The sequence below is a fragment of the Galleria mellonella genome, unplaced genomic scaffold (genome assembly GCF_026898425.1).
Source record: "Galleria mellonella isolate WM207_F2 unplaced genomic scaffold, CSIRO_AGI_GalMel_v1 utg223, whole genome shotgun sequence".
Taxonomy (NCBI): Eukaryota; Metazoa; Arthropoda; class Insecta; order Lepidoptera; family Pyralidae; genus Galleria; species Galleria mellonella.
In genome coordinates, this window is record NW_026442042.1 from 2132357 (window position 1) to 2156098 (window position 23742).

Below are 23742 nucleotides of genomic sequence, written 5' to 3' on the forward strand. Positions count from 1 at the left end.
AATAGGTAATCATCGACAGTTGCTGATAGTAGAGGCGTGCAGTTATTATTCAGCAGACAGGTAATACCTGGGCGCTCCTAGTGAGGATGGAGGTAGAGTGGCGCCGCCGCGTAAGCGCCGAGTCGGCAGCACCGCCCACGCCCACCGCCATCTGCAGCACGCGAACGTACAGCCGGTCGCATCCGGTCGTGTGAGTTCGCATCCGGTCGCGTGAGAACGCGCCCGGTCGCGCGAGTTCGCATTCAGTCGCACTCGATCGTACCCGGTCATGTCGCCTCTTTTAGATTAGCCGCTCAATAACAATACTGAGCGTTCGCAATCTTTTGAGGCATTTAATAGCCGAACTTACATAACTTTATTCGTCACGACAGCGAGTCTCGCCTAGTGGCGAAAAAGGTAAACCTACTTGGGGTTTTCTACCTTTGAGATAAATTATTACTGAGTTATTCTCATGCGTTTGGACCCAAACAGGAAATTACGTATAACAAATAATGCAACATAAAAGTAAAATTCATAATTGTACGACGTACATGCGCATTACACAAATATACATGTGCTATGTGGATTTAAATATTTTTTTATTTTATTCTTCATTAACTCGGTTGCAGGATTTGGTATGGTGATATTCATAAAATCATGCTCTTAACATTAAAGGAATCGAATTTCATGTTTGAGCGTAAATTTAGTAAATTTGTTCAAGTTTTGCAAGCAATTTGGGTTGCAACCTGTATATTAGGTTATACAGTTATGTATTAGATAGAAATTTTAATAAAGTAGTGCTTTACAGAGATCATGCAGTGTTACAGCAACTACGTGTCCAACATTCTAAGTGCAATCTATAAATATCATGCTCATTATATATTAGGTAATAGTTAATATTATAATAATATTTATAACAAATATGTACAGAATCATTATCAATAGTAACAGGAAATATTGCAGTTGTGTTTTGAGAAATTAAAATTACCTTATAAATAAGGTAATTTGATTAAATGTATCAAATAAAGTCTGGATTTCATTTATAAAGAAAATAGAAGAGTTTAGAAATAAAAAAAATGTAAGTGCAAATTTACATTACATCAGTTTCTGCCACGGGTCAGTGTTAACTTCTTAGTCAGTATTCTTCATACTGTAAATTTATTTCAAGTATGTACAACGCTGTTACGTTAGAACAGACTTGTCTGAACAGGTTGAATATTTTAGCAGTAAATTCCTCCGCATATATACTAGCACTGACTTGTTTAAAAACTAAAATTGTTAAATTAGTCACTTCCTTGGACTGTAGGAAATAAACAGTAATGAGGCTGTGTTTTTTTTTCTGTAGTATTTAATATTTCATTTATTATTTAACAGTAGATAGAAAAAAATCTTAATAATTTATTCAAAAATACTTAAAAACTGTAGGTACTTCTGTAACTGACTCAATGCAAATTTGCCTTTTAAAATCTGACAAATTATAGGTGATAGACGTCTACAAATGTTTAGAAAATAAAAATGAGATGTCTGAGTGAGGTGTACCTATAAAATGGTATTATTATATATTTAAAATGAATCGACTAGGCATTCATAAAACAAGCCGGAAATTTACAGATTTAAGACCGTTTCTGAAAATTAAAAACAAAAAAAAAACTACCGAGAATTTTCTTGTTTGGATGAATACGAGTATAATTTAAACATTCAGTGCAATGATTATCTCAAACATAACCGTTATATTAGTTAATCAGGATTTTGTTCTTAAACAGCATTAACTATATTTTTTATAAAATAATAATAATGATACTATAAATGTTAGATACTAAAACCAAATGCCTGATTCCCAAAAAAATAATAAAGATAGTCTATCCATGAAAAATAACACGATGAAATATAATAAAAAATGGAGGCGAAAACATCAGCTTTTAATAAAATTTTATAATTTGACTCTACTAATAATCGCCTCGTAAGAAACAATGACTTCGCTATGGATAGACTAGCATTTTACGATTGGCTAAGTACTTCAAAATGCTACTACTACTATACCCATAGAACATGAGACGCCAATGTAGTACAATATAAATGAAATCCATACTTTTAAATAATATCTCATCTTTTAGAATGTGTATACTAACCCTCTGTTTATTGGGTCTTTTGACCTTATTGAAGTATAGTTCAGTCATTTTTAAAAATCCATCGGTGAGCTGATCGAGGTCTTGGCGGGTCGACGTTGGGTAGATATCACAATGAGTGGTCTCATCCTCTAGTATTTGTTTGGTGGCGGGACACGGAAGCGGCAGGAGTAACGTACGGAACCGCCAGTATTTTAGGGCCTTTTAATAAGAAATTATTTTTTAAAAAAGGGTACTTTATATATTACATAGCTTATCTCCCGTCTCAAAGAGTAAAACTTTGGGCTACAACTATTAAATGCCTGTAGTTGTCGCACTTGGCAGGCGGGTTGGTAACCACAGTTAGGCTTTGATGATATTTTAAAAGGGACGCTGCTGCCCATTCCACGACCATTATGTTCCATTAGTCCCCTCTTAAGACACACAGTGGAAAGGGTAGTAAGATTTATTTCAACAATATAATGGAGGGGGGGAAGGGATTGTTAGTAATGGAGACTAAAAATCGCATTGCTAGCAATATACCCAACCAGGTCGACCTCCTCGTGGTTCCCCATAGAAACTATCACGGTTAATTCCTAATGAATTCATCATGATGGGCTAACTGGTCTGTTTTCATTCTCATCTATCACCTTCACTGGTGCTCCGCCAGCGTATCCCGTTAGCGCAGGCGGGGTTACCATTCCATTTTCATCCATCAAGAAAACAATATAATATTTAGTCTCCCTACCTCCACAAGGGCGAAGTCCGTATCGCCCCTGGTGCATATGTAGTGGTCCATGTAATTCCAGTTGTATGTTTCTAACTTTTCCGTAGTAAAAGACACCCAAGAAACTTCGTATGTATCGTGATTGGGTGCGTGGAATCGATAACGGTAGTGTATATTGAATGGTGGATATGGATGCCTGGAATCATTAAATAGGTTTTATTATGGGCTCTAATTGCTGAATGACTAAATACAAATAGAGTCACTACTGATCGAGTCATCATAACAGCCGTTATCTGTTCACTGCTGAACTCCTCTATAGGCCTCCACCATAGACTGCCATAAGGAATGGTCCTGCCATAAGGAATGAGGTCGTCCTACACTGCGTTTGTCTGTACGGGGCCGCCACTCAAAAACTTTTCTTTCCCATCGGTTGTCAGCTCTTCGAGCCGTGTGACTAGCCCATTGCCAGTTCAACTTGCTTATCCTTTGAGTTGAGTCGGCGATTTTGGTTCTTTTAAGGATATCCTCATTTCGGATTTTGTTACGCAAAGAAACTTCGAGCTATGAGAATGGAGAGGGCTCTCTCCATAGCTGAGTAATTTGAAGCTATTGCTGTTCCATAGGTCATCATACTGATCGAATAGCAATAGATAAAACTAACACATGGAGCTTACATATGCAGAAAATAACCATTTCTTATAGATATTTCATCAAAATGGCTGTTTTCGGCTTAACTTCATACAATAGTCATAAATGAATTTTTAGTTCTTAAATTGATTTGCAGAGAGCACCAAAGATTTAATTGGTCTCTAATCGCCTTCGCGTAACGTGGTAGTAATAACCGTTGCGTAATTTATAGCTATTTCAAATCGTTACTAAAATATAAAATTGGTCGGGTGTTAGATTCGTAAATGAGATGAACTATAAAGTTTGAAATTAGAGCTTGACAATGTACTCGTAAACGTGTATTATAAATAATTATACAATATTTTTTTATAATCTACAGTAGGCCAAAGGGCCGTAGAAATTAATAAAAAAAAATCATTGCCAATACTCACCTGGGTCTGTATCTAGTAACAGTAATAGTGGAACCAACTAGCGTCAACTTGTGGAATATTCTACCAATGGAGAGTAGATAGCGTTTGGTAGGCGCGGCGTTGGCAGGCTTGCTGCACTGCGGTGCGACCTTAGAAGGTGGCGGCGCCGGCGTGGACGGACAGTGCGCCTCGATCATGTCGTTCTCGTTCACACCCACTATTAATTGGAATCCCTAAAACATTATTTATAACTTAATTCGCTATTTGCCGCAGTTTTCTCGATCTTTTTTTATACCACAATGGTGGCAAACGTGCATACAACTCGTTTTATGATAAACAGTCATTGTAGCCTACAGACACCTGCAACACCAGGCAACGCCTGCAATTCCCAATATTCTGGATATATTTAAATGACTTCTAAAAAAAAGATCAAACATGTTTAGAAATCAATTCGTCTTTATTTTTGTGACTATGTTTTTGTTGTTTATGATTTTGATATATATACTTGCAACCGGGTGTTTACTTTGGAGCAAAATATACTTCTTAAAAATCTTTTCTTAGGGGATGTTTACATCCTAAAGGAATTTACCTGCAAAATTTCATCTCTCAAGTCTTTAGTGCCTGTGTTTAGGTTTGAAAGGTAGGATATGACAAGGACATTACAGGGCCAGAGGCATAACACCCTAGTCCTCAGGAATGGCAATCCCTGAAGGGCATCATGAGCGGCACGTATACTATGCCCTTGGTACTGTTCATATCTATAGGTGACGGTTACCACTTTCCATCAGGTGGGCCGTCAACTTGTTTACCAGTATAAATTGCATAAAAATGTAACTTTTGAGATAAAGCAACTAATGTTATAATGGTTCACTTACAATTTTTTATTCAACTATATATTAATATGCAGTAAAGAACATACTTCACCGTGTCAATTCATGGTTTGTCGTTAGTGATGATGAAACATAAATTGCCATATCATGTAGCAGGTGAGTTTGATGAATAACCAAGAAACATAATTATTCAGTGAAACAGTGGTAGGCTTGTCATCTGCCACTTAATATAACAATATGTCGTAAGTACTTATTTACCATAATTGACTGAATATAACTACTAACCTGCGCTAATCTCTGTGATACCAATTCTTTAAACACCTCCATGGTCGTTAACGGTTCTTTATAAATAGCACGATTCTGTGCAAAGTCTGCGTTCACATCGTCTGGTAGCAAGTTGTAATCCGACACCAGATAGTCGTTTTGAAGAGATCGCTTATCGGGAAAATAGTCTGTGGTTATTGGCAGACACGCAGGGATCGTTAGTGATTTCCAATCCACACCTGTATAAACGTTAAGTCCTGTTATTGTGCCTGAACTTTTAGCTATAATTATTAAACTATTAAGGCCTTTTTTAATTATCATACAATTGTATTAAATATATATATATATATATATAATTTACATGTCACTATGCACTTGTAATCTTACTAATATAATAAAATTGTATCTGGATGATGTCTGTACATGAATTAAGATAAAAAAAAACACAAAATGTCTTAATAAGACCAATATATGGAAAAAATAATTATTTTTGCAATTTTGTCTGTCTGTATGTTTGTTACGGCATCACGCTACTGCACCAAATTAGATGGGATTTACACAGTTGTATTCCTGAGGGTCTAACTTAAATAATAACATATATCTACTTTATATTGATACCCCATCTAGAAGTAGTCTATTTAATTTATCCTAATTCTGAAATCTACGCGTACGAAGTAGCGCTCAAGAAACTAGTCAAATATATTAGTTACATTCTATGCAATAAATTATGTATTATTACATGTATTTAAGACAACTACTGCATTTAATGCATTTGTCACATGCATTGAGTGCAATTTGCGTTCTTTTTCGATTTGTTGCGCCGCCACTACGGTTACAATTCGGGCATACGAGAAGAAGGAATGTGAAAAAACTGCGAGCAGTTGAACAGATCACCAATGTTACAAGTAATAAAATGCAAGATAGTAGCTGCTTGCACTATTCGTATTGCCCAGACTGCTCAACCATTCAAGGCAAATCATACATGCTACAATATACGCTGCTCTCGCTTTTACCGAATCACAAAATGCATCCAATGTGACAAATATATAATGATAGTCAATTGATTTGATTATTTTAATTACGCAATAACAATTAATAAATAATAAATATTTGAATATATTAAATAGCTATCTACGTTTTATTACTGTGTATGGTATCATAGTAATTCAGCTAACTAAGGCTAGTAGTCGTAGTGCCTACGGCATGACAAAAAAGTTTGGGGTCATGCGATAAAACGGCATTGTTTCAAAATACAAAATATTTGTATAACGCTTATTACAATCGTGAAACAGGATACAAATATAAATGATAACATAATGACACTATTTAAAGTGATAATAATTAAAACTAATAAAGGCAGTCAGTGCAGAAAAGATTAAGAATGAAACATGCGAGTTATAGGGTGATGCATGCAAAGGTGAAATAGTAAAGCCGAGCTTATGTCAAATTATTGACAAAAATGCACAGGTAGCATTTTCATTAATAACGAATAAATGTGTTTCATACTGTGATAAGAGGTACTGGATTTGCGCTAATAATGAAATACTAAGAAGCATTCTTGCTCGTTTTAGTATAATAAAATCCCCTTCAGCGTGGCAATTAATCACTTTAAGGCATTAACTACTCGATGTAAATCCAATAATGATATCAAACCTATTGCTCGGTTCGCTTTGCGCGGTGATCATCCCAACGCGTTTTCAATGCGACGATAGGCATCATGAAACATTAAAAATTCAACTGTAGACAAGGGCATTCGCAGAATTGTTTTTAATAATATTAAAATTCGGAGATTCAAATGCACTAGTTTTTTTTTAACAAAAAAAAACTCAAATAAAACAAAGTTACAAATCGTCTATTCTATATTCATTATTGTTTTAAAAGACTTCGGTTCGAAATTCGAGAACTCGCAAGTAAAACTTTTAATACCACCACCCCTATGAGTATACGAGTTCCTTTTTATATGGTCATTAATTTCTTATTGTTTTCGGCCTGTCTAGATAACATTAATACAGTTTACAACTTATCTGCGAATACCCTTATGAATATTGAACATAATCAATCCTTGATGTGGGCCCCCTTGAAATGATGATATAGTTAGAATGATATATTCGAATGACATTTTTATTAAATTAATGATACATTAAATAAACTTGTCATGTTTATTTTCTTTATTAAACTAGATACCTTGTGCTGCAAGCCTATGTATATAAGCTTAGGAACTTAGTTTAATAAATAATGTACATCTGTGTCAAAACAAGAATGATTTATTTATTGATAAATTTGAGTTCGCGAAACTATCTTTATAAGAAATCACCAAGTCACTTATCGTGAAAGGTAAGCATCTTATAAGGGTATACCTATCTTTGACAATCCATAATCGTTATTGAGGTACTTCCAAACCTATCTCTAATTTTAAAATTTTAATTTAATATCACAGCAAAATCTTTATTTTAAGTACCAATATGAACTTAATTTCTAATAAATATAAGACAAAATTATTATAAATTTAGTATATAATGGTCCATTAAACAGTAAATTTACATAACTTTTAAGCTTACTTATTAAGAAATAGGTTTAGATAAATGACTTAGAATCGTTCCCAATGTTAAAGCAATTGAAGATTTATGAATAGACTTTACCAATGACGAGATCTTTTTGTCACAGATATTTTATATCGATTAGCATTTACAATAGGAAGCGATGGCGCTTCCTATTACAGTTTAACCTGTAGATATATAAGTTATACATATTTTGTACAATGATAATTCTACATTAAAAATACTACAAAAAATAACAAATCAAAAATATTTCATTAATAATACATCACATAAACTCATTTATAAATATACTTAATACTCGATTGATTCTACACATAAACTGATATAACTTCACTTTATGAATGGATCACAGATGAAGTGTAATACAGTCATATATAAAATATTGCTAACCCCCCCGTATTTGCATGTTATTTTAACCTATTTGTAAATGTGCTCTATGCAGATATTATGAAGTAATTTTTATACTTCGTAGTCGTAGGAACATGCTCTTAGTATTTTGACAAAAAATAAAATACGCTAATGACGCCTTCTATTGTAAATGCTCAAAGAAAAATACTATTTGAATAAAGTATTTTTGTGTTTTTTTTTTTTTTTTAGTTATGATCCAGAGAGAAATAGAATGGGCAAAGTAAAGCGAGATAGATATACTTTATTCAAACTGACGAAAGCCTACCAAATGACTGTCACACGCACACTGTAATTAAAATGTAAAAAATATATCCAAACCTGTTGTAAGGGCTGGTGTCCATTCCTGTTCTCCAGTGGCGCCCCACAGCAACGCCAAGGAAGCATTATTGGTGGCGGACAGGGGACCTAAGGTTGCTCCCAAAATGGCCATAGCACCTGACGTACTAATCATACGCTTACGACCCATTACGTTCCCTAAAGTTATAAATATAAAATAAGTAACAACGCACATGAACAATCAGTAAAAAAGTTATTACATTATTAGAAAAAAAAAAAAAAAAAAAAAACTATAAATACTTAACATCCTAAATACAAGAAGACTCATACTCGAACAATTTGGTGTAATGATTCTCAAGATAACCTTTATTTTATACATATCACATTTAGTAAATATTTTAGAAATTTATTTAACCAATGAATCATTTAAAAATAAAAATAATATACAACAATATATATCTTCCATATGCCATTTCAGAAAACAATGGTGTTGTCTTCATGCCCAATGATTTCACTGCCGTATCTCATACTTTATTGTAACAGCTAGTTACCACATGTGTTTGGCGGTAGAAATACAATTAAGGTAGATATGTAGACAGCTTTGTTTCCCTCTGGCAGGATAGTTAATATATTTGTGAACAAATAGAATCCATCCTCCATGTGGTGGCGGCCATTTTGGAAATACTACAATACAGGATGCATTTTCGATGGAAAAATAATCTACCACCTGATTCAGACCATTGATCTGAATCAGCTGTTTTTGTTTTGGTTAACTTGTCCCTTACACCCCATATATTGAGTATTGTATAATCAGCAGAACTAAATATATATTTAAAATTTCAGCAAATATGGTCAGGAATAACTGTTTCTAATTCAGTTTGCAAAATTAACCTAGACTAAGCTTGTAATCATAATATTACAAAAACCAAAACACTTACCATCAACTTGATATATAGAATGGTTATTATTTATTACAGAGGCGGAACCATTTTCTTTATTGTTGTCCTGTGTGTCACTACGAGAAGTCGCTTCGCCAGCCGGCCGCGCTTGATAGTGGTGCTGCTGTATTAACACACCAGTTGGACCTAAAGTTAAATAAGAATTGTAATCATTTTGAACGCCTATCATTGTCTGATATTTCCAGTGCGATTTAAAAAGAAAAAAAGTAGAACGGTAACCACCCCGGTAACGGTATACGTTGGCGGGGTACCATTGAGATGTGATAAGTGAGTATGTACTCAGTTCAGTTGTCCTATCGTAATGAAATTAACGGAAAATTCGACAATAATACAAAATACTAATACTTTAATATATATACATGTCGTCATAGTCGTAGAATACTGACGGATCTGATAAAGATTACATATAAAGATCCGTCAGTATTCTACGATTATGACGATAAGTTAATACTCATCACGAGATGGCACTGTACATTCTTCATTTATTAAGTATGAGAAGAATTTGAAGACTGAAGTGCAATAAGAATATAATTTTATATTGGTTTATAACACAGTAAAAATATATAAACTGTTTATTTTTCAGTAATGATAAACAAGTTGTACAAATGTAAATTATGAAAATTCAGAAAATAATTTAGCATTACTATAAGTAGATAGATATTGCAAACGTTAAGAGATTTCGATATGAAATTTTATGGTTTCCTTACCTTTTGGAAATATATGCGTCCATCTCCGCCTATTACTGGTAAGTTTGACGGTGACATGTGAAGGGTCAAATGGATTTATGAGGGCGCGGCCAGTCCTAATTACGGGCTTGTGAGAAGAGATCGAACTGCGGGGTGATAATCGCTTATTGGACATGGGGCTATCCGTTGCGTCGCTGTTCGAATCGAATGCGTTCGTTTTGTCTGAAAAAAGTAATGTTGATTAGCACATTGTCTAATATACGCTTGATATTCCCAACTGGCTTTAGATAAAAATAAACTGACTTTATTGTTGTTTTTTTTTCTCCATTTCATTGGAGTTTATTATTGTTAACAAGCCGGTCAAGTGCGAATCGAACTTGTTCAACGAGGGTTCCGTACAAAATCATCAAGTTTAATTTTTTTGCGAAATACTCCAAATTTAATTTTTTTTCTTTTATTTGTGCTACGTGACATCGCTTCTTGCCAAATTTTATGATTCTGGGTCAACGAGAAGTACCCTATAGGTTTTGATTCCCTTTGCGAATGCCAAGATAAGCGCTATAAATAGAACATAAACAGCAGTATCTTTTGATTCCGTCGATTCAGAAGCTTGATTTTTTTTTTATTGTTTTAAGAGATTGCAGACCTGAGTATATGATATTAATTTCTTCTTGATACCTCCACGCATTTCTAAGAAAAAGGATCTTGACAGACGGACGGACGGACAGATGGACAACAAAGTGATCCTATTCCGTTTTTTTCCTTTGGAAGTACAGAACCCTAAAAATCAATAGACTTTTGTAGATCTCAAAAAAATAACAAACCAGCGATTATACAACAATAATGGAAATTGTTGGACAATTTAATTTTTTTGTTCTCAACACTACAATATGATAAAGCGCTTAATATAAAATAACCACACTTATTTATGAGGACTTTAATACTTATAGATCAATTTACAATCCAACATATGCCGATGACTATCGGAACTCACAAATTGATGTTGATATGGCTCTTCAACAAAAATCTCATTCAATAAGTTTAATATACTCCTAGTCAATACTTAGTTTAGTTATCTAAATTAATATTGTATTACCTACAATACATGGTCAGTTAAACATACGAACTGCATAAAAGTAATATACATATTATACATACTTCCTACACTTAATATGTCACCCAAACTGTGATGTATATCTGGGTCTGACATTTTTCTATGATGCATAGCAGGGGGACTTCTCCTATTTATGCCTTCTAATCCTGCTACAGACGTCTTTTTCGTACGAGCTACCCTTTGCACACTGAAATAAAAATGGTACATAGTAAATTTGAGTAAAAATAACATTTATTGTTAACAAAAAAATAGATTAAGACTAACCATGTACTATGAGCAGGAGGCAACTGAAACACTTGAGCATCGTATGCATCATAATCAAATATTGAGTTATGCATATATTCATCCTCTTTCAAGAGTTTTCCATTCTTTTCGTCTTCATACATTTTCTTGAGAGGCTCTTGGCTCTTTCTTGGTGGCAGTTTAATTCTTGGTATAAAATTGGAATATGCTACTTTTTTATTGGTGGAATAAAAGGATAAATTTATCCAATGTGGCATAGAGTAATCATCTATAGAATTCAAATTGTTGTCTTTATTGTGGAACTTCAATAGTGGCACCGCGTGCAAAGGTTGCTCACCAACACAGACCAAGTCACTTCCGACTCCATTATCTATAATTCTTTGTTTGGTAACATTAGTCAGTTCTCTATCTACTTCAAATACGCCCACTCCAGGGGTTATGACTACACTCAATTGTCCAGTTCTATCAAAACATCTATCCAAATAATGTTTCTCAAAAACTGCAACACAACATTTTTAGTATCAATAAGGAATATTTTAAAATAAAAGAAAATATATGGAGAGGGAGGACTGTCTCTTACAATCTTGCAAATACTTAAATGTATTCAATGTCCAATTGTATATTTTTTGTAATGATAATTTATATCATTATACCAACAAAAAGTATATATAAAGATGCAAAGGGACTAACAAAATAATTTATTGTCCTATGTACTTATGGCATTATGTGTTAACTGATAATCCAAAAAATATTCACAATGGTCTCTACAATTTATATATATTATATGATAATTTAAAAAACACTTAGTAACTAATACTTTAACAGATAACAAATGTTACCATTTAAACTCATATTCAGTACTTCCAGAAAGTTGCCTTGGGCTGCAGTTGAGTTTATGGCGGTTGGTATCTCCATATTAGGTCGCTCATGGTATTGTAATACAATCTTTTGGTAATCTGTAAACAGTCTTCTCAATTGAAGGAGTACATTAGACCAGTCTTCATATCTCTCGTTTTGGACAGCCACTCTATAAACATAATATTTAATTATATTCAAGCTAGTACTAAACTAGCTTATACCCGCGATTTCTTCCGCGTAATCTATATATGTTATATATATTGGGATAAAAAGTGATCTATGTCCTTCTCCAATCTATATATACCTACATATTTGCCAAATATAATACTGATTGATTAAGCCGTTAAGGCACTAAAGGGTAATAAACAAACTCATTCTCACTTTTATAATATTAGTAAGAATAATTATAATATTATATTATAGTGAGGAAATATTTGATTGTTTGTTTGTAACAGATAAACTCAAAAACTACTTTACCAATTTAAAAAAAAAATTAAGTAGTTTTTGCGTTTATCTATTACATACATATTTGTAATTATGTTACTTGCTGAAAGCTACATTTTCAGCAAGTAATATAACTACGTATTATTTTCAAAAATTCTATTTTCTACCCGTGCGAAACCGGGTTCAATTACTAGTATTTAATAGGTATATTTCATAAATATTAAATTATTGTAGTAAGCAACATTTGGAACTGGATTCCACTGCAAGGTTTTCTTTACCTATAAAAATCTTCATAAAAACGTCCTCTATAATCTTGCTGTAAACACTCTTTCATGTGTTGAGGAAATTCTTCTAATGTTTTAGCTTTATAAAATGTTCTTGAAAATAAAACTATAGTCACTTCATGATTACTTCCATTTTTCTGAAAATATAATTAAAATATGAGGCTTTAAACCAATCATATTGTATGGTTTTCTAACAAGGATTTACTGGGATATTAATCTAATGTACATTTAAATCCAAAGCAGCGCAAGAGCAATATAAAGCATACCAAACAGAAATTATTTATTGTTATTAATTAATTAGAATTATTTTCCTTTTATATTACCTTCCACTTAGCAAAAAGATCAGCAAGGAACCCATTAACAGCCTTTTCAAAATACAAATCCCCATGGATATCAAAGTCCCACATCTCAGATGACATTTGTATAAATAAGTAGACCATAGAAGTTGATGATCTAAACACAATCTTTGTGTCTTCTGTTATTACTCCACACGCCACTCTGTCTCCTTGGGACCACATTTCATATACTTGGCATCTAATTGCTCCACCACAGTATTCAATCTTTTTATTTAAATAAACACAAGTGTTTACCTGTGACAAAATGGAAACAAAATTGTCAATTTTGTAAAGATATATATATTTTTTTAATGATTTTATTATATCATAGATACACAAGTACTAAGTAAATATATCATATTTGCCATTAATTGTCCACTGCTGAACATAGGCCTCCCCCTATTGGGGGGTTTTGCCAGTAGTTGTCATGTTTGGCAAGCAGGTTGGCAGCCACATTTAAACCTTGGTGATGTTTTATAAAAGACACTGCTGCACATCCATCGACTATTAAGTTCTCTTAGTTGCCTCTTACAACACCCACGAAAAAGGAAAGTCTGGTCTATTCTATGCTGGGACCACATGGCAAGACTACTACTACATGGCTTAGTAAATATATATACTATTTAAACCAGTTTCTATTGATTATCAGCTATGTTTTCATGACTGTAGTTTGAAGATGGGATGAAATTACAGGAAGTAGGTGCATAATAGCTTAGTACTCAGGAATGATAATATATGAGTGATACCATCAGTGTCACAATTTTAATTAATGTCCACGGTACTGTGAGTGTTTACAGGGCAATCAGTTTGTTTAACATTCTAAGTTTCATAAGAAAGTAGAATATACTAGATATAAATATTAGAAAATGCAGAGCACATTATTGTATTTAATATCACGTGACATAAATAAAGGATAATATTACCAAATGATTCTTCAACCTCCACATTTCAGATCTTCCCATGTATAAGTCCTTAAATGTGAGTTCAACAGAGTCTAGAGCTACATCGGCTACATTGACAATATTGACATAGACATCGGCAAATGTTCTTAACTGGAATGTTGTTGCTATACTGTGCTCCACACTGATCGTATCTGTAGAAAAATCATAATCATCATCAATCAAGCGACACTGGAAAAATATAACATAACCTAAAGTGATCCTCTAGAGTTTAGAAGAACTCTATCCAATGGGTGCATAAAAGTGGGGTTACTGTGTCATCAAAAAATTCATCAAGATTTTCTAAGTCTTTGGCCTATAATACCCCAAAGGGTCTGACCAAATTGTTTTACTCATTAATAATGTAATACATTGCTAATCTTAAAGAATTTGTACAGAAAACAATCATATTTTATATTACACTAGTTGTTTCCTACAGCATTGCCCATGTAACTTAGTATATAAGATTTTCCTTGTGTTAAGATACAATATATCCTTGTACCAAATTTCATTCGCTATTTAAGTGTAATTAAGTAATAAACATACAAATGTCTACAAATTATCACATTTATGATATACTAAGATATCATAACAATTGATGCACATTAGACAATAGATTGTTAATATATTAATTTATAAAGCATATTTTGAGTGAAAAATATTGTTATTTTTATTTGTGTGAACAGTTCCATCAATTGAAAATAAACTGTATAACATTATCATCTCAGCCATTATCTGTCCACTGCTGAACATAGGTCAACTGTATACAGTAAATATTTAATTGGTAGTGTTATTAATAAAATAATATACTGGGTATTTATGCTCTAGATCATCTTATAAGCATTAATAATGTTCAGTAACGTCTCTGATATTGCTGTGATATGTAGAGGCTGCTTTTTAACAGATGGTCAATATAGATAAATGATCAAGCAGTATTAACAGTATAATATATTAAAATTTCATATATAGCTGTAAATATTTTTAAACTACCTCTGCCACGGCCCGGTGCATCCACCTTAGTAACTTGTAACAGCAACCTTGGATAATCATTTTCAGGATGATAGATTTCCACAATATCCTTTTCTTTCAGTCCTGGGTAATCCTTGAGGTTTATTATTAAATCCTCAGCTGAAAATGAATAAAATATATAATATCATTTGCATCCAATTTCTATAGCAAAAATATCATAAAGAACATGTACTTCTAGGTGAAACATGGCTGGTTAAGTTATTCATAACTCTACAAAAGCCCAAATGACAGGTTATGGAAACCAATATGCTGACCAATTTACATTTTCAATTCTATAGGGCTTTCCTATGTGGTTTATCAATGTTCATTTGATAATAAATTAATAAAATTACATAGTGATGGCACTATGTATAATCATAGTATATTTCTTTCCTTAAAAGACTTGTCTAGTAGGAAACGAAATATAAAGATTATGCAGTAATTTACATTGCAAATTACTGCATACTGCACTGATTGCAAATAGCCAAAAGAGCATTACAAAATAATGAACACCAAATTATTTTTAAAAACTGTATTAGTATTTTAATACTTACGACTGAAACTAGATTGATGAACAATAAGCTTGAAGGCCTTCATGTTACAGTAGTCATATTGTATTTTAAACAATCTTAGCACAATTTAATTAGTAATTTACACAATTTTTTATCAGATTACTATAATTATGTATTCTATGTGGCTTATTTCAAGATAAACAGTTAATATTACTTCAATAGTTTACAATTAAAAAACAGTATCCCATAAAATGAATCAAAATAGGAATTTAGGTAATTAGTTAAAAAGACCAAAACAAATCAAGAAATCCTTTCATAGATTAAAGAGACTATGTCTAAATCCTTTACAGACTAGAAAGACCATCACAGAGCAAGTAATCACCACAAAGCGACAAAGTAACCACTACGTTATAAGAGTTGGACTGACCTTATATCTACAGCACCTGGAAATAGTAATGCATGTTACCATTTTAAAGTAACACCACAACGAAATTTATTAAAAAAAAAAGAATATTCTTAATATTATCACATGCTTCCATCCATAGTATCGATATCGATAGTTGCTTTAAGAATCTATTTTACAATATAAATTTTCTAATTGTACGAGAAACATGGACAATAAGCACCCGTGTTTAGTTGTTTTATTTTGTTCTACTACAATTTTATTTCTTTTTTTTAATAAGTGAGTAATTCACATTCTCTTTGGCGTATTGAACAATAGTTGAAAGTATTAAGCCGAGCCAAACAGCACCTGAAAACAACATGTATTCTTTTGTAAAAAATATATATGTACTATATTATATATATAAGAGAATAGCTCTTTTTGTAATTATAACATTACTTCGATTACATATAACCATCGAGGGGAAAGGATTATTAGTAATGAAGAGGTTAGTCCCCATTGCCATCAATATACCTTGTCGGGTTGACCTCCATACGGTTTCCTCAGGAAACTATCGTGACTAATATATCATTGAATTTGTCACAATGAACTAACTGGCCTGTCTTTTTATTCTCACATGTCACCTCTCACTGGTACCCCGCTAGTATATACCGATAACTGCGCTATCGGTTACCAAGCCATTTTCACCCACAAAAAAACCCTAAAACCCATCCCTCGACCATTAAGTTTCTTTAGTCCCCTCTTACGACACCCACGGAAAAGGAAGGAGTGGCCCATCCTATACAATATTCAATGTGTTGTTACTTCAAAAAGGTAACATATAAATTAATTGTAAAGTTCTATAGATAGATAGAGCCGATGCCAACTTTTGTTGTGTGTTTTTCAGTGTTGCTAGATTACACGGTCCTTCGTCTTTTGGGCTATCTCGAAGAATGTTGGTCGGGCTTTTAAGTCTGGCGATCAATAGTCATTTACGCTATCTTAATTTTTTTTTTAATTATTGTGGCTTTAAGAAAACCTAATCAGAAAAAATAGGATATTGTGAAAAGTATTTGCTGTAGTATCTGCATATATAATGACAAACAAATTATCCTTATTCTTACCTCTCAATATTAAAATTTATTAAATTCATATGAAATGGCATGATTTTAAATTTTTAGACTATTGGATTCCAAAAGGGGTACTCCAATTTCTAAATAATTCTGCTAGTTCAACTGGGGTACTAACTCCATCATTATCTTTTCATTATTTTTATACCATGTATAGTAGAAATGTATATTATTAAGCAATCAGTCCGGACGACTCGCGATGCATTGCCAAGTATTTATAAAACTTTCTCGAATGGTAACCCCACCCGCGCTATCGGTATATATCGGCGGGGCACCAGTGAAGGATGACAGGTGAGGATGAAGTAGGTCAGTTAGCTCATAGTGACGAATTCAACAAGAATTGTTCACGATGGTTTCCAGGGGAAACCACGTGGAGGTCGACCTAATAAAGCATATTGTTAGCAATGGGGCTGTCAAACTCCATTGGTAACAATCCCTTCCCCCAAGTGTAAGTTTAACATACACTTGACTGGTTTTATTATTATAAACCGATTGCTTTGTTGAGCACAAACTTATAATATTTACAGGCATGTTACAGGGCAAGAGGAGGAGGGGTATATTTGGGCAATTTAAGTCTATATTACAATAAAAAAATTTAGGCAAATTTAAGCTACTTTAGGTTTAATTATGGGAAACTCCGGTCCATTTTATCAGGCAACACTGTTTGTCAATTAGCTGTAGATGTAGGTTTTCCTTGGTTGAAGGAAAACTCATTACAGACTCATTGAGTCTGTAATCTGTGATCAGCTGTAATCTTGTTTAGTCTATTTAATTTGTGATCTTGTTTTGAAATGTTTTTCTTATTTATAACGCGAAAATTTCATATTTTTTTTCAAATAATTCAGAGTATAGGAAGGGATGTAATATTATATTTAAAAAATTAGATCCTAAAAAATGCATTTATCTGATGTTAGGAATTTAGTTAGCGGTTTGGCTGTTACAACCACAATATTACAATTTTTGTCTGGCACGTAAGTACTTAATAGTTTCTACGGAATTAATTATGAAAAGCCAATTTTGTTTTGTTTGCGTAGATTATATTTTAATGTTTGTACTATTTGTCACATTTTTAAACTACAACACAATCTGTATAAGTAGTGTTTACCCGTATACCCAACCTGGTAGACCTCCACGTGAAACCATCGTGCTGAATTCCATTTATATTCATCACGATTGGCTAACTGACCTGTCTTTTCATTCTCACGTATCATCACTCATTGATGCTCCACCAGTGTATACTGTTAGCACAGAAAAAAAATTGTGTTTGGCTAACCGAGGTTTTTATAATAGAAATATTAGTTAGTAGATTGCCTTAAGAATTGTTGAGTTTTATAAAAAAAACTAGCTGACTCAGCAAACATTGTTTTACCATATACATTATTTTTAGAACTATACATGAAAATTTATCCTACTACAATTATTATATTGGATTGCCATCTTGCAACCCCTTTGTAGCATATAAAAATCGCGATTAAAAAACAGGAGTTGACCGTAAAACGGTGAAAATTTGAGGTTGTATGTATTTTTTAATGCTAAATCATAATAAAATAAAAATGGAAAAATTTGTCAAAAAAATAAAAAAAATTTTTTTGGGGAGGGTCACCCTTATCATTGAGGGGTATGAAAAATAGATGTTGGCCGATTCTCAGACCTACCCAATATGCATACAAAATTTCATAAAAATCGGTAAAGCCGTTTCAGAGGAGTTTGGTAACAAACACCGTGACACGAGAATTTTATATATAAGATATAAAATTGGATAACAAAAATTGTCCCAGTTCACGTAGTGTGTGTTACTTTAATTGTTACTATACATTGTTATCCTATACAAATTACATTCCTTTTCAAGCCTTTAATGTTAGATTTAAAAAAAATGCCATGATAGTATTAAACTATCTTAATGTATCTTCCTATGGACTTGACATATTACTGTATAATAATCTATTATGTAAAAAAATGTTACTTCTCATATGATTTGTACTACTGCCATATATGGTTTATAATTTTGGAAACACTCAGCCTGTTTAGCTGTTTTCAGTGGTTAAATATTTGCATTTATGTAAAATGAACTTTGAATGATAATGAAGAGCCTCTGAATGATCTCCAAGAAGTTAGTTTTATAATTATATATGTGCATTGTTTACATCATTCACTTTTTTAAATATTATTTACAATTTACAGGCTTGTTTGTAAACAATATGTAAAAAATCAAACAACAGCTGAATCATCACCACTGCCATTTCTGTGTGGTGCATTGTCGTAAGTAAAAATTATACATAACTTGCAACAAAAATTATGAATTGAATAATGAACTTCAAACTGAATAATAATATTGATATTTAAAAATAAAAACAATTTTATTTTTAGATCTGCATTGTGGCTACTTTATGGCTTGACAAAACATGATGACAAAATAGTATTAGTTAATACTATTGGTGTTTCATTGATGGTATCATACACAGTTGTGTTTTATATATATACCTTTAAAAAGTCCTCTCTACTTAAACAAATATTTGTGACAGTGTCATTAATAATTTTCTTTATTGGTTATGTGTCTATTGAGGAAGACAATGAACTGCTTTTAGGTCGTTTAGGTAAGTCAATTTTGTTAATTTTGATCTTTAAAAAATTAATCAATTAAAATATTTTATTATTATATATATATATATATATATATATATATATATATATATATATATATATATATATATATATATATATATATATATATATAACATCATCTAGTTTTAAACTAAACAGATCCTGCACCTTGGATACTAGGCAGGTGATAGATGTAACTATTTAAATATTCTTTTAAAATACATGCTAATTATAGAAAAACCTAGACAGATAAAAATAATAACTCATGAATACAAAGTAAATATTACATGTAATATTACATGTTTGAAATGTGCAATAGACTTTTAAACCACTTGCCACCATTGCCATCAACTGTTTTCAAACTGCTGGACTGATTTTGATGAAAATAACAGATAAGGGACTGCCTTGATTGCAAGTGAATGAAGTTATAAATAAAAGTCTGTATAATATAAATTATACTGACTTTTATTATGCTCTTAAGACCAACAATAAAATAATTATATGACTTTTGTGGTTTTCCTCGATTAATAAATTGAATTATTTGGTATGGTTTAAGATTGTTATAGAATGTTGTACAATGTTATAGAAATCAGTAGGTTAGTACTTTCACTAAAAACTAATTTACAAATCTATAAATATTTATTAAATAAATGTTATGAATAGAATTAATGAAGTGGAAAGTAAAAACTAGCCATCTATATTTTTAAATATTATGCATAAATTAAATACTCTGTTAGTCTGATGTAGCTGATATATATAATAATATGAAATAGCATTCAAAGGCACACACTATCTACTACATGTAACAAAAAAAAAAAAATTAAAAATGAGAAATTAGGTTGTAATTGTGTAATTGTGTTATTTCAGGTCTGATAGCATGCTCTCTTACTTTAATTACCATTGCTGCACCAATGAGTAAGCTTGTATATGTAATAAAGATGAAGAATACTGAATGTCTACCATTTCCAATGATTGTGATGTCGTTTTTCGTGTCTGCTTTATGGTTTTTATATGGACTGATAGAGGAGGATACCTATTTAATCGTAAGTAATAGTATTCTAATTACTTTAGAAATTATGGAAATGAAATTAGCAACAAACCAAAAAATTAATTATTTAATCTATTTTTAATTTATATTGCTTTGGTGATCAGACTGGTCCATGGTCGGGTCAGTTAGTTGTTTGTTAAAATTTTTATTCAGTTTTAATGAAACCCATTATGTTTACGGCACATTAATTATTAAACAAAATAATTATTATAAAATAATCAGTGATATTGACATTTGCAATTATATCTACGATAATACCAAGAGTTTAGTAAAATATTTACGACTCTGTCTATAAATCGGGATGTTATATCACTAAATAATAAAAACAATTTGGCAAATAAAAGAGATATCACTAATTATTTATTATAGTAAAACAAGTTTATTTCTTTTTATAGTTGCCAAATTTTATCGGTGCAATGTTGGCTGCCTGTCAATTGTCACTGTTTCTGATGTATCCCCGCATGCCGCAGTCTCCAAGTTTGACTAAGAGTATTCTAGCATAAAGTGTGATATTTTATATGATAGGGTACTTATAAGAACTTAGTTCCTATTGATAGAAATTGTTGCATTTCACTCTTGTCATTATTTTAGTTAATTTATTTAACATATTTTAAATGTGAATAGGTACAGTTACATGTAATAGTTATCTAAACATTTTACTACTTTAATTTTTATAATTATTAGTTACTCAATATTACCATGGAAACATTAATTAAAAAATACTAGTTTTTTTATAATAATGCAATTGGGGTTTGAAAAAAACGTGTCGATTGCAAGAATCATCAAAATGTATACAGAGTTTTTAATTTGGTACAATAAAGTACTTACATGTTCATGATTTTTTTAACGTATTCTGTAATTCTTTCGCGATGAAGTAACAAAAAGACACACATAAAAGTTTTAACTTTCGTAGCTAATTTGCGCGAGAAATGAAATAAACTTATTGATTTTTTTAATTATATGATATTATTGTAGTACAAGTGTTTTTCATGTGACTTAGTTTGTACCTAGTATAAGGTTGTAATATAATTTTATCGAATATGACAATTTAATTATGACCAATTAAATTTATTTGTGTTTAAATCGAATCGAATATTACTGAGTTTTCTCTAGATGAGTCAAGCAGGGTATGGTATTTATATTTTGAGCTTATCATTGTTAAAGTGAATAAAATCTTCACATGAAAGGGTTTGGCGCGATGATAGATAATATATTTTTTAATAAAGTTTTATGTGACATTTTGGGATCTGTCAGTAGTTTACCTAAAGAAGTACTTTTGCAAATAAAATGTCCCAAACACTATATTTATGGCATCTCACGTTTTTATAATTATCTATTTGTAAAAATGGAATTGATTGTACAAAATCATATTATAAGTTAGCTATGTACAAATTCTAATGTCAGTATTTAGGTGTATCAAAATCTTGAATTGTTAATAATACTATTTTTGCAATGTTATGTATTATTTGAAGTCAATTGTTGTATAAGTATTTTAAAAAGTATTGTTAATTTAATCTTTAAGTATATTATAAAATGGTTACGCTTATTTAAAATAAGTCATAACTAATATATTTAGACGAATATTGTCTATGATTAATTTGATATTAAATATATTTTATTTTTTCGTTCTAATTCTTTAATAATATTTATTAGCTAGCAATACCTGTTAATGTGACAGTGTATGAAGATCTTTAGACAAATGTCTGAACGCTTAGCTAATGGAAATTTGGATCCAGAGAAACTACGGTCCTTAGATTATTATTTACCGTCAGTTCGGTCAGATTTTCCGGTAAACTTTCCTGCGCTATCGATATACGCAGCGGTACACTGTAGACAGATAATGAGTGAGGATGAAAGCTGATCAGTTGGCCTATCATAATTAATTCATCAGGAATTAACTACGATAATTACTAAGTGTGATTGTGCAGAGGTCGATCTGCAGGGTATTTGCTTGGGAAGTTTCTTGTCCCCATTACTAACAATTCTTTCTTCCTACCCAACGGTTATACTATGTTCGGCATTACGCCTCAATTATTATATTATCAATTAAATTATAATTTAAAAAAATATTATTATTATTATTTATTTTTAATTTTAATTTAAATTATAATAATATTAATTATAATAGATGTCTTAAAGTTGAGTATAAGCTATAAACGAAAAGTGATTTTATGATATTGTATCATGATTTCATTAACAATATCTGAATTCATAAATTAAAGTTGTTATGACCCTATATTAGACTTGATAGTAATACATATATTTCAAACATAATACTTTCCTCTTTATAAGTCAGGCAAGCCGAAATAGACTAAATAAACTGTAAAGTAGAAAAAATATTATTCATGAAATAAAAAAATATAGATATAATAAAAAAAAAAATACGTGACTTCTGTGTATACGTAAAATTTAATTTTCAATGTATCGCGCGGTGATTTCAATTATTAAATTAAAAAATAAAAAACATGATTATATTAAGATCTACCTGTCTGTGAATTTGTGGTGCTTTTTATACTTAAATTGCTTGTAAAGCGGATATTGTCTACGTGCACTAAAGTTAGAGAACTACTTTACAGAATTGTGTTATATGTATTTATAGTTGTATCGTCATAAGAATAAATAAGGTGTCGTTCTGAGTCTTTTGTTTGATATTATATTTATATAGATTTACGTGCAACTGTGTTAGCGTTTAGGCCCATAATGCAATAGTAGTCCATTTATATTTTTAGTACAACTCTCTGGCGAATGATTTTGGAAACTCACATTTTTAAACAAATTTATAGACGTATTAAGTACTTAGATCTAAGATTGACCAAGAGTACACGTACAAATGAAGAGCATATTTTAACTCTCGGTACGCTTGGCTTTGTAGTGGTTGTCGTGATTCTAGTGTCCAATTCAATTTGGCAATTCAAAACCAAGTACCTACTTATACTGTACTTGGTTTTATTTTAAATATTTCTGACGAAATAATTTTAAAACGGTAAATTTTTGTTCTACATTCTATTTTTATTTT

The 23742-nt window shown here is 31.5% G+C and overlaps 2 protein-coding genes across 7 annotated transcripts in view; one reads left to right on the forward strand and one right to left on the reverse strand.

The window, feature by feature from the left end:
- Window positions 1-15953, reverse strand: part of LOC113517414 (GATOR complex protein Iml1) — a 28465-nt gene extending 12512 nt beyond the window's left edge. For 3 of the 6 annotated variants that reach the window (XM_052894594.1, XM_052894592.1, XM_052894591.1), the window contains exons 1-17: window positions 15608-15953; window positions 15036-15173; window positions 14031-14200; window positions 13096-13362; window positions 12767-12909; window positions 12026-12213; window positions 11208-11685; window positions 10988-11130; window positions 9851-10051; window positions 9123-9269; window positions 8227-8382; window positions 6596-6610; window positions 4964-5181; window positions 3870-4081; window positions 2833-3007; window positions 2109-2306; window positions 68-151 (exon numbers count right to left, since the gene is read on the reverse strand). In XM_052894594.1, coding sequence (XP_052750554.1) covers window positions 68-151; window positions 2109-2306; window positions 2833-3007; window positions 3870-4081; window positions 4964-5181; window positions 6596-6610; window positions 8227-8382; window positions 9123-9269; window positions 9851-10051; window positions 10988-11130; window positions 11208-11685; window positions 12026-12213; window positions 12767-12909; window positions 13096-13362; window positions 14031-14200; window positions 15036-15173; window positions 15608-15650 — 2976 coding nt within the window. In that variant the 5' untranslated portion in view covers window positions 15651-15953. The remainder of the gene's footprint in view (window positions 1-67; window positions 152-2108; window positions 2307-2832; window positions 3008-3869; window positions 4082-4963; window positions 5182-6595; window positions 6611-8226; window positions 8383-9122; window positions 9270-9850; window positions 10052-10987; window positions 11131-11207; window positions 11686-12025; window positions 12214-12766; window positions 12910-13095; window positions 13363-14030; window positions 14201-15035; window positions 15174-15607) is intronic. The other 3 variants (XM_052894596.1, XM_052894595.1, XM_052894593.1) reach the window with 2 other exon arrangements.
- Window positions 15954-17762: 1809 nt separating this feature from the next.
- On the forward strand, window positions 17763-23362 carry LOC113517562 (sugar transporter SWEET1). The gene is made up of 5 exons (XM_026902267.3): window positions 17763-18048; window positions 19259-19336; window positions 19445-19671; window positions 20546-20721; window positions 21122-23362. The coding sequence occupies exons 1-5, from the start codon at window positions 17972-17974 to the stop codon at window positions 21227-21229; spliced, it is 666 nt and encodes a 221-aa protein (XP_026758068.1). The 5' UTR covers window positions 17763-17971; the 3' UTR covers window positions 21230-23362.
- Window positions 23363-23742: the final 380 nt, after the last annotated feature.